We start from the raw sequence: 12,327 nt of genomic DNA, 5'->3' as shown, positions 1-12,327 counted from the left end.
CCGCTGCAGGCTAGGCTCAGGGAATCATATGGAACAGTGCCTGAGGGGGAGCAAATGAGAGATTGAGTTTCAGCCTGATGATGCCACTTAGCCATTAACTATCTCCAGCAAAACTCCACCAACCCCCCCCCCCACACACACACACAGCCCCCCCCTCCTCCCCTTTACCGCCCTCTCTCTATCTACCATTCATATCCGACAACCCCTCCCCGTCCCTCCCTCTGTTTTCCCACCCTCTATCTCCCCCTCCCTCTCCCTCTCTCTCTGTCTGTGACATCCTCCCTCGCTCACTCATGCACAGACACAGCCCTCTGAGAGAGAATGGATGAGTGCAAGGGCAGGAAGCACTGACCAGTGAGTGAGTGAGAGAGAGAGAGAGAGAGCGTGCAAGTGAGACAATCCAGTGCTCCCACTTTCAGCTCATACTGAGACAAGACAAACCGCAGATCAGATGCTCTCCAGCTCTCCAGCATGTGGAAGTGCTCCTGAGCCTTGCTCCTCTACCACTCACTTTACTCTGGGACCTTTTGCTTTGGGATATTTTGAATGACATGCTGTCCTCTTTTCTGAGAGAATCCTCTTTTTTTTGGTTACATTTTTTGTTACATTCCCCCGGAGAGCTTCTACCGTCCAATATTTTTTTCTTTGGCTCTCGGTTGCACTCCATGGGGAATGATTGAGCACTGAGAAAGGAGGATAGCCTGCACGCGTGGGACCCCTGTGAAACAAGCCAAAACAACAAAGCCACTGCAGGGACAAAGCTGACCAAGTGGCCCCAGTGAACGGAGGACTGAGCCAAAAGAACTTCAAAGTACTTCTCCGTCTATCGCAATGGATCTCCCTCCATTTAGAGGTGAGTGCTCTGTCCATGTGTCTCCCCCGTCCTCTTTTGTGATTCAGACTGCACTTTAGGACATCTCACTTGCACTTGTGCGCTGCGAAGAGTTTGCTCCTCTGATAGTTCCTCTAACTCTGGCTGGCTTCTGTGAGTTTCTGTGAGTAGCACGTTTTAGTTTAGTGTCCCGGACATTGGTCCCGCTTGGAGCCAGCCTGTGCGTGGAGCTCAGGGCATGCAGGGATGACATTGATTGTCCTCAAGGTCGGAGCTGTCAATACAACCAGCTTGCTCTGGCAGAGGCTGGGAGAGAGGATGATAACAGAGTGGGAAAGCTCTGATGCCTGTAAGCGGTTTTCTACACTGGGTGCAGGGGCAGGCTATGCACTGAGCACATGCGCTCAGACCTGAAAGCAGTTTTCCTGTATTTTTTTTTTTTTAATTTTCTGGGAACAAAGTAAACGTGCGAATAAAGAAATCCGATATGCCGTGCAATCTGGAAAAACTGTTAGCAGGCAGGCAAATACACCCTCTAGACATTTGGGATTAGCCTTTTCTTTGTATTTATTTATACTCTCCTCATTCCCAAATTTGTCAATTCTCCTAGTTTCCCCTCTTTTTATGCTGTCTGACAGACCATGTATCTATCTATATACTGCCTGCCTCTCTTTCTCTCTCTCTCTCTCTCTTCTCTCTCTTTCACTCTCTCTGTCTCCCTCTCTCCCTCTTCCTCCCTCTCTCAGTGTCTATTTCAGTCCTTCCTGGGGGTCGGATTCAGCACATCCGGAATCTCATACAGTTTATTGTCATTCAATCCCGCTGTGTTCCCAGAGGGTCCAGAGGGGCTGACCCAGGGTCCTTGTGACTGACAACTCATGGCCAGCCTGAGAGTTAAGATTGGCCTCTGGGAGCCCCTTCTGACCCCCCCCCCCCCCAAAAAAAAAAAGGTTCCAGGTCTGGAATGACTAGCTGCTAATCGACTTTCATTCAGTAACTGCCAGTCTGCCATTCTATTGGAGCTTCTGGAAAGGATGATTAAAAAAAAGGTAGAATAGGCATATCTAATGACAGCTGGCCTACAGGAAGCCAGTGAGATTCTATGTCTGGTTTGGTGTGCTGGGTGGTTATCAGCTACAGCATCAGTGCAAGGGGTCACTGACAGGAGGCTTCAAAATAGCATCACGTTATGATGTCATCGGCCCGGAGACCATGCCACCCACCCACTCCTCAGTGACTGAGCGACACTGCCATCTCATACCAATGGCAACCACTCCCACAAGTTGCTTGCGGAGCAGCCTGCCTGACTTCGGCTACATTCGCTGCAACATTGTCTGGTGGCCCTCTGCAATACGACTGTGCCCCCCCTTAACCCCCACCCCCACCCCCCGCCTCCGTTCTCCCTGCTTCTGGGTTTTGGGTTACTCCCAGCTAGTGGTGTGGGGCGATTGTTATGAATAATATGCGCTCCTCATCCTCTTCCTGCCCGGGATTGGGTTACCCTGGCCAAGGATGTGTGCAAGGTACCGGGCGCAAGGAGCCCTGGGGCAGAGCCACGAGGCACAGCTCACTCAGCACTGATACTCCCAGAGCGCTGAGGCCTGTCTTCAGGTTACCCCTCACGGCAGGCAGGACTGAGTAAACATGGCCCTCTCTCCCCTCTCTCTTTCTCTCCATCTCTCCACACGAAGCTTTTTCCCCTGCACCATGCGCTCTCAGGCCTGTGCCTTCTTGGCTGTCTTAACCTGAGACAGGTGCTGGCTTTCTAGCCCACATCTCAATCATTTGCTTCTGCCAAAGAATGCTTCACACAATAAGGCTTCACAAGCTAATCTGACTTTCTGGTTTCTCACACCCAGCCCGTTTATGTTCTGTAGAACCAGAGCAGTGTCACTAACAAACATTCTAGTACTGTAAAAAAAAAGAAAAGAAAAAAAAAGAAAAGTCTATTAATGATAGCAGGTGGAAAGTTGGGGGCTTTTCACTGAGAGTGGTAAGAAATACTGACAGCCACCAAGGGAGATGCTAATTCGATCCGTTTGACCTGTCAACATGCTTGGTGTGCAGTCGAGTTCGCAGGCCTCCATCAGCGCCAGCCACACAAATGATAAAACCATGAGCTGACAAATAGATGGACTCTTCAGATGCGAGGGCGGAAAAGAAACTCAAACCGAGCAGGAAGTGATGCTTTGGCTGAACGCTGGATTGCAGAAACAGATCCCGAACGCTACCTGAAGAACAGCTAGTCTCAGCTATTCTGACTCTCCCAAGAACGGATTTAGGTAACGCTGCACATCAGCCCCTACGTACAGCTCCTTTTTTTTTTTTTTTTTTTTTTTTAACCGAACCCCATCTATAGATGTGCCTCATAACCTAAGCAACAATTATACCAAAGTGCATCTTACTAGACCCTGAGTCCATTTGCTGTGATGTCTCACCTCATTGAACAGGAGCTCTTTTAGAGGTCGTGGTCAGAGCCTGGGATTGAGAAGATGTAATCCGAGCCCTGCAATCAATAGTTCAGCGCACTGTTAAAACACAAATGGACCAATCGCTGTCCACCAGTGAATCAACGTTTTCGTAGCCTATTGAGCAATGAAGTCAGCAGCCGTCAGGTTACTGAGGTTGTGTCCCGATTTCAGCTCTCTGCTACTTCTGTCAGCATTCACACACTGGCAGACCATCTTCGCTGGGCCTCACCCTAGTGTGCGGTCTGGGGCATGCAAAGCTGACGAGTGCTCTGGGACTGGGTAGGGGTAGTAGAGTGCTCTTTATGGGGAGTGGGGAGGGGGTTCATCTGGCTTCCTGGTGTTAGTGCCTTGCCTGCACTGCTGCTTGAGTGTGGCTTATCGATCCATTGGCACCCTGGCTACCGGGATGAGGTCTGGGGATTGGATGGGTGGGGTAGTTAGAACTGAATAGAGGCGAAAAACAGGCATGGGGGTTGTTTATGGGTAATGCCAGTTTCCAAGTAATCTACATCAAGGGCTAGACCACCCCCCCACCCACCAAAAGTGTACTCTATCCATGGAAGGCATTAACTAATATAAGCAAAACCAGGACTGAGAGTTTGGCTGTCCAGAGTGCGTGGATTACGAAATGCTGCAATTTGTTTGTGTTATTTATCAGGAAATTTGATGTGTTGAGCTGAAGTTTAACTCGAGAACGCAGCTCGGTTCTTAAAAAAAGCTCTGCAAGTCAGTGGAAAGTTTCAAATAAACTTCAGCATAGCCCCAAGTGATAAATGCTCCCAAGTGCCGACACAGTTGAGGAAAACCACATGGAGAGGACATGTGCAAATGCTCTCGCAAATATGCAACCTAAAAGTGCCTGACATGACACAGATGAGCAAACCCAAAATTTCCTCTCTGGCTTGTATGCAGATGCGCCGTTGGCTGGAAGTCCAATGTTGTTTGCGAAATCAGGCCCCAAATAATGAGCTCATGGAAATGAACAGCAGGCCCCTCTAAACAATTAGATGGACTGATAGGCCCTGACTGCAGCTCTCTGCTGGGTTTGATGTAATTACTCTCCAGGACTTGTCTTTCCTCCTCTGTGTAATTCGCAAATGCATTTTGTACTTCCGACCTGGGCCTCCTTATCTTGACTTTATGGTTGAGTGGTGGGGGCAGAGGATGGATGCTATCTTACCTTTTTGCAAGAGCATCCAGGGCTCTTGCCAGGAATTCAGCTGACTGTGCCCCGGATACTTGGCGGACTGGGAGCAGACACTGCTTCCTCTAATTGCTGCCCCTGCGTATGGATTTCCGTTCCTGGTTATGTCAGGCACGGCTCTCCTCTCCTGCCTAATCTCTTCATCAAGCCTGCCTTGAACGGCATCTCCATTCACCCCGAACCATTCTTCGTAAAAACTTCGGTCCAAAGGTTGATCCTCAAATGGGTGGTTGTGTAACTCAAAGGGTGTGCAGCTAAACCCAGTAAACTCAGAGGGGGGGGGGGGGGGGGGGGTTGTCAAATTAGTGCAATTAGGTCATTAAAAATCTCGAATGCGCGAAAGCTTTAATAAGTTCTTGTTGTGGCATGACATCAAATAATGTGAGCAGCATGTTTCTCAATTCCAGGATGCTGATGTTTTCCATGTACATTCCATAAGCCATGTTGTTCCTGTTTATGGAGGATAAGGCTTAACAAAAGAAAAGCTGCAGGGAGGGGCTCTTGGATTCCTCTGAGCAGCTGGGGAAAAAGATGCCTCAGGACATTGACACTAAGTCTTTTGGGTTCCCCTGTTTCCCACAATTCATTGCTGTCTATTTCTCTACTCAGATTCCCTTCCCTTGTGTCAACAGCTGTGTTCACCAGATGCTAAATTACAGTGTGATGTCAATGGTTTTATCTCTCCATCCTCTGTGTCTAATAATAGCTGTAGCCTCAGCATTAGAAAACAGGGGTTATATGTGTTCCTGTTGTTCTCTCCTGCACCAAGTGCTGAAACTTTTCAATATTTAATTGAACTTTTGGAATTTTTTAATTTAGCTGGAAAAATCATGGCATTTTTTATTATTGTGTCTTTCAGGTTTATCTGACGTACCCTGATAGGTGCAAGCCTCGTATGCAAGTCTTTCCCTTGGTGGCCCAAGTGACAGTATGGATCCAACACCTCCTCTCAGGATGGACCGTGATGGCTTGGACCTACAGCAGGTCTCTGTGCTGTCCATAGACCAGATCCGCTCAATAAGGGCCAGCAATGACTATGTAGAGCGCCCGGTGACACTGGAGCCTGCCACTCAGGTGGGTGTCTTCTATACACATGACGAGCGGCATCCTCAGATCCCCCGCAGCCAGAGTCAACACCAACACGCCCACCTGGCGCACTTGAGCCGCTCCAGTACCATCAGCTCCATGTCCCGTGGCAGTGCTTCATCGGACCAGAGACTTCTTTCGGGATTAACGCCTTCCCATTCCGGCCTGGCCACAGTGGTGCGCTCGCAGCCCAAAGGCGACCTGAAACCAGACTCGTTAGATAAAAGCTTGGCCAGCGGAGAGGATTTAGGCTTGCATCTGTTCATCTGCGAACGCTGTAGCCGCTGCAAGTGCCAGGAGTGCTGCGCCCCTCGAAGCCTGCCCTCCTGCTGGGCCTGTGGCCAGCGATGCCTGTGCTCGGCCGAGAATGCTGTGGAGTATGGCACCTGCCTGTGCTGTGTTAAAGGCCTGTTCTACCACTGCTCAGCAGACGATGAGGACAATTGTGCTGATCGGCCCTGCTCCTGCGCTCCGGCTCACGCCTGCGCCCGCTGGGGTACCATGGCCCTCCTGGCTCTGTGCCTGCCCTGCCTGTGCTGCTATCCTCCCGCCAAGCTGTGCCTCACCCTGTGTCAGCGAGGCTACGACCGCGCAAAGCGGCCTGGCTGCCGCTGCAGCAACACCAACACCGTGTGCCGCAAGATCTCTGCCTCAAACCCCGCGCCTTTCCGCAAGACCCTGGAGAAACCTGTATGACATCGAGAAGCCTCATACCTACCAAGCGCTGCAATTCCGCCCCTTTTCACATCCTCTGAGGAGACACTTCAGAGAATTCTGCTGAACTTGCCAACCTCCGCCCAACCGATCAGGCCTGCATCGAGTCCAACAAAGAAAACTCTGGTTATTTTTTTTTTAATGCAAAACTTAGTCTATTTATTTATTTATTTGACTTTCCCGGGTAAGAGAATTGGTCCATAGTAGTCCATACGCCACTTTTACAGGGAGTAAGAATCCGATGCTGTGTCTGAACACAGAAATTCTGGTGGTCTTTGGGTGGTCAAATGAGAGAGCTCCATGCCAGAAAACCCTCCACGGCCATACTGAACGGACAAACTGGTGGCACAGGAGAGCTCTTTCGCAGAAGGGGTGGCTTGACCAAAAAACAGACTACAGCAATTCAAACAATGTTGGACACCAAAAAGGGACCATTAACGGCAGATGAAACTCATTCAGGAAGGGAGTGTGAAAGGTCATCAACAGAAAGACAGAAAGTGGGGATGTGTGGAGCAAAAACAATAAGGGGTGTATGTGTGTATGAGAGATATGGAAGGTGTATGTGCATGTGTGTGCAGTCTCAGGCTTGTGTCTGCTGTCAGCAGAAGCCTTCCTTTTTATTTTTAGAGAAGCTGCTCTGAAAGACAAAGTGTCTGGTCAGGTTTCCAGTCCAGGGCAGCCTGACGCCAGCCTCTCCCGAGCGCTCTCGCGTCCTCACCATTCCGCCTCCCCCGCCTGCTGCTCTTTCCGATTTCCAGTAGTGGGATTCTTGCCCTGTGCTATATCTAACTGTGCTATGGGACCAAGCGCAAAAATCAGTCATCGTACATTCCCAGAACAAATCCTCAGTCATGGATAGTCTTTACCAAAGACCGTTAGACTCCTCTTTCCTTTTTTTTCCCCCCTTGCTGCTTTCAGGGTGAAGTGTTTCACAAGGCCTTACTTGGAGAACTCTCAAACAAAATGGCCAGAAAATGTGCAGGACCACATGAGGTCAGAGTAAAGAGAAGCTTCAAAACACAGTTGAACCTCAGCACAGCATCAAAGGAAGAGCAACCTGGAATATCCTCCGCACGGCCATACATTTCTAAGCACAGACGTAACAGATTGGCTCCTGAGCCTCTGCAGTGAGGATACAGGAGAGCTTACCTTGGTGTCATCACAGGAGGAGGGAACTGCATTGAGACAGGGTTCTTGATCAGAATGAACCACAGCACCATACCTGGGAACAAGGGGAAACAGATGCACTGATAATCCAAAACTGGGATGAGAAATGCAATCAAATCTGTTTCAATTGTGTGTGTGTGTGTGTGTGTGTTCTCCCCCATTATATGCACACCGACCCTTGTTGTTAGAGTTCCTTTGCTATATTTTTGTATGTACGTAGGATTGTTACTGTATTTGTATTTTTTTTTCTATTCCTTTTAATCTGGTTATTAATATTACCATTATTTTCTATTACTATTGGACATTAACTATGAATCAGAGGCCTGGCTAACATTTAAAACTAACCTTCAAGCTGGCTTTGTATTGTGGGGGAGAGGTCCTTTGTGGTTAACACTTGTTTTACATTGCGTTCAGTGCTATGATCTCCCTATAATGATCTTAATAATTACTGTGTAATTGGGTCGTATTTTTTCACCATTACGAAATCCTTTAGCACTTTTGCCCCCTTTGTGACCTAAACACAGTGCTCCAAGGCAAGTGAGGGTGGAACTACCATTTGGGTGGAAGTGCAACTGTGATTAAATGCAGCACTCATTACACTGTATTTATACAAGAAGGTTGTGATAGCAGAGTGATGGAAGAGCCCCGTAGCGGGATCTGACATGGTGTGAGGTGCAGAGTCTCAGTTCTGTGCAAAAGAACATTATCAAGTCATTGTCAAGTCACTCAGCAAACCTCCACACGTTCGAGTGGATTTCACTTTTGGCTTTATTTTCGTCTGAGCGGAGAGCTACTATAATAGAGACTGGTTCAGAGCCAAACATGCACACTGAGAATGCTACGCTCTGCTTTGAGCAAGGAGCAAGGAGCCGTTTCTAAGAAGGCTAAATTGCGGGCGACATCGTTGCAGTGTGAAACAACCCGTGTCGGGGTACCTCTCCTCCATGGTTATATCCCCAAAGGCAGTCTCTCCAAGGAATTGTATTGTAGGGATGGGGTGCAGTGTATAGGTACAAGCATTTTACAGGAATGCCTAACTGGTGCTGACCGCAGCCTCGAAGTTAACCATTAAAGGTTTCCCCATATTGTATTCATAAGTATTGCTTTGGTACATTTGGCATCTTGTAAGTTGTGAAAGAATTAAAGAGGAATATATGGACATTTATATATATAGAAATCTATACAAATGAATATATTATATAAATATATATATATATATCTATAAACACACATTTTACACATTTTCTTCTGTTGCCGACAAGTTATTGACAAGTCACAGATATTTATTTAAATGGTTGCGAGGAAAGATAAGTATTTATTTATGGTGAATGAAGCGATGAAATGACCCTTGTAATGATTTCAACTTTTTTGTTGGAGTGGCGTGGTGGGTGTGGCCTTACGGCTGAGGAAAACAAATAAAAGGAGTTTTCAAAGACTGAGCTTCTGCAGGACTCTTTCTTAATAATCCTGTGGGTAATCTGAGGTGTACGTTTTTCAGTGGCATAAAATATGCATTAAATATGTCAATAGTAAGTGAAGGCCTGTTGGAGGGATTCCCATTGCTCCCATTATTAATAGCCCTATTTGTTCTTCTTTAGGATTTTTCTTTCCAGCATTTCCTCCAGTTTCCACATTGCCAATTCCCATCCACTAGCTAAGACTCCCTGATTACATTATGCTACCAGCACTGTGGGAGTGAAGGCTAGCACGTGCTTCCTCTGAGATGGGTGAAGCGCCACTGTGTCTTTTCAAAGTGACGCTAAGGCAACATCTTTGGACAGCTCAAAACGCTTGGAGGTGAATGCTAGCTGCTAATTCTGTTAGCATCCCACTGATTGATGTCAGACATGGAGGGCCATCTTACTCACACAGAGAGTGCTTGAGCTAGGCCAATTATACTGTCCTGGACACCCAGCCCAGGACTCTCAAAAATGACTACAGCATTGCTGGGGATTGATCTACTTGGCCAGTAGATGTTTAGTAGATGGAAAGCATTTTGGAACTAGCAGAATAGCAGCTCTATCCATTACTAGTTAGCCAATAGGAATGGCCCAAGAATTATGTAGGAGAAAATCTCAGCTTTACATGTTCCTTAGGAGTTAAGACCATTTTCCATTAACATTTTCAGTAGCCACTTTAAAGACCTGGTTCTTTTTACACGGACTCAGCAACAACTATACAGGCTCTACAGGCCTAACATTGACTCATAATACCATGGCTGTGCTTTAAACTGTACATATCAGCTTACTCTTTTCATCAAAGGCCCGATTTTCCCTGTCAGCTTTCAGAAGTGTGTATGGAAGGAGCAGTGCACTCTGTATGAATTAGTGAAGGCTAAATTGTGGATATTGAGATAGTGAATACTAGTGTAAATGTGTGTGTGTCTGTGTGTGTATGGGTGTCTCTGGGTTCTAGAGCTATGGAGTTCCAGCCTTTGTCTACGTCTCTTTACTCCACTCCCGCACTTCAGCCTGTTTGTCTCATAAATAAGTAATCAAGGCCAGCTCGTGCTAATGGCTTCTGAGAAAAGTGAATACAGATGTGTGTGTGTGTGTGTTTATGTGTGTGTCCATGTGTTCATTTGTGTGTACATGTGCACTCCAGAGAGACCCTTTCTGTTCATCATCACACTAAAGAAGAGCTCTGCTGCCCTGTATTTTCCCAGAGCTTCATGAGCATTAAGTGTGCATCCTAACATCTCCTCAAATTCTCATTCATTCTGTGTGTGTGTGAGTGTGTGTGTGTGAAAAGAGGAAACCACATGAATAATGCACACCCTGCCTCAACTCAGAAGCTTTTACATCTCTCCCCATGTGTGTTCATCTGGACATACAGTCCTCCACACAGCTATGTCCTGACCGTTTGTGGTCACAGAAAAAAGCTTATAGAAAGTCCTGCTTGACACGATTACTCTGCTGAATAGTCCACATAGTAGATAGAACCACAATACCCAGAAAACCAACTGCAACCCAAGCCATTACAGTCGTTTCTGCTCCTCACTTACGCTTTGATAATCATTGCCTATCCTGTACTGATTAGGTTTAAACTGTATTAGGCCGAAACATGATGCAACTGAACTCGGGTTCATGAAATCATTTCAGTTTCCCCAGTTTCTCGCGGTTCTGTTACATCAGACTGTTCCCATTTAGTCCGTGTTGATTGACTCCAGAATGTAGAGAATAATATATTCTGTTATAGTACATTAGAAATTAAAGTATTCAGAGTACAGAGTACATATTTTCCCCAGTTTTCTCCTCAATTTAGTCATGACCAGTTCCCACTTCTGGCTAAGACTAGATGGGAGCGTGAAGGCTAGCTTTGGTCAATCTGCATTGCATCTTTCCAGTCACTGTGGGACTGGACAGCTCAACATGCTTGGAGGAGAACACAAACAGCTAATTCTGCTATGTCAGCTAGAAGATGCCAGTGCTGGCTAGCATAGCACTGTGTGAGTGATGAAAGAGGATGGATGCAGTTAAGGGCTCAGCATACTTCTTGCGGAGATGATGTTCGCCTGGTGGTGGCGTACAATATGACATAATTGTGGAGAAAAGGAACACATCTCATAGGCTTCCTTTGCTGTGTCGCGCACATGGCAGCTGATCGAACTCTGTCTGTCTTGAAAAACTGAACCGCAGAAAGTGTGTAAGCATACTTGAAGGCGTTTTTGGATTTTTGCAATGCTCACAAGCTTCATTTGGCTGAAAGTATGCCAAGTCCTTCATGCTCTCCTGGACTTCTGGCCATAGATAGCTGCCGCTTCCCCCTAGAACAGAAAAAAAAACTTTTTACTTAATTCACACTGTCCCTTATTGTTACTGATTGACACTTTTCTTGTATAAAAATCTATAAAAATCACAATATCCCCAAAAAAAAAATCTCATCTGGCTAATTTGATTATAAAGCATGTCTCTATGCAATTTTCAGTTAACTACGTGTGTAACATCATGCAATTGCATGCACGCAAGTCTACAACAACACTGACGCTAAGTAGTGGCTATCACTAGAGAATTTCCTCCTTTAAAACTTAATATGCTAAATATTGCATTCAACTAAATGCTAAATTTATCAGTCTACTCATGCTTTAGCAGGAGATTCAGTATTCATAATTTGTAATTAAATGTAATGAATGTCCAAATTATAAAAAACATTCGTGAACAAACTCGCTACAGGAAATGACTTAAAATGACCAATATGTTAAATGAAGTAAGTAAACAGTAATTGTGCATTAAAATGTGTGAAATAATTTGGTTCCTCCTCAAGGTTTCGGACCCAGATTTCTGTAAAGCTTTGTGAAAGTATCTTCTCTACAGAGGATTTGTTATTAACACGGAAAACATGCCATTTGACCAGGTGGGCCCAAGCGTTAGCATATTTTGAATACGTATTCCCAATACTTGTCCTCTGCATAAAAAAAGCCATCTGCCATTAACTGACTTCAGCCCACCTCACAGAGAGAGACCCCATGTAATGAAATGCCTCATGGAATAAGAATGGCGCCCGCCATCAGCCAGAAGTCAGAGTGGACTCCTTTTAGCTGCTAACAAATCTGACCCTACAGGAATGCTCCTTGCTTACTTAACCTTTAACCTGGCCAATAAAGGACAAGGAGGGAAAGGTTCAGTTGATCTTCTACCATCCCGACCCCGCTGCCCTCTGCGACCAGAGAACTCCCCTATGTGGCCCTTGTCGGGCAGGGACAGGCAGTGTATAGGACACCCCAGGGGTCAGCCTCAAAGCCCCACTGAGTGGGATGGCCTCAATAGTGGCTGTCAGTCAGTGTTCCATACACGTCAATCACTGTGCGATAGAGTCTGAAAGCAGACGTTGTCTCCGCTGAGCTAATCCGACTG

The 12,327-nt window shown here is 46.6% G+C and overlaps 1 protein-coding gene across 1 annotated transcript; it reads left to right on the top strand.

Moving 5' to 3' along the window:
* The first annotated feature begins 295 nt into the window (after positions 1-295).
* On the top strand, positions 296-8,893 carry LOC140539053 (protein sprouty homolog 3). Its single transcript, XM_072661659.1, has 2 exons — positions 296-853; positions 5,367-8,893. Exon 2 carries the CDS (start codon positions 5,438-5,440, stop codon positions 6,287-6,289), a length of 852 nt encoding a protein of 283 aa, XP_072517760.1. The 5' UTR covers positions 296-853; positions 5,367-5,437; the 3' UTR covers positions 6,290-8,893.
* Positions 8,894-12,327: the final 3,434 nt, after the last annotated feature.

The sequence above is a fragment of the Salminus brasiliensis genome, chromosome 18 (assembly GCF_030463535.1).
Source record: "Salminus brasiliensis chromosome 18, fSalBra1.hap2, whole genome shotgun sequence".
Classification (NCBI taxonomy): Eukaryota; Metazoa; Chordata; class Actinopteri; order Characiformes; family Bryconidae; genus Salminus; species Salminus brasiliensis.
This window is presented reverse-complemented; position numbering and strand designations above follow the sequence as displayed.

Bases quoted from the DNA above. Each gene is read 5' to 3' on its own strand.
- LOC140539053 (XM_072661659.1), top strand. From the start codon at position 5,438: ATGGATCCAACACCTCCTCTCAGGATGGACCGTGATGGCTTGGACCTA.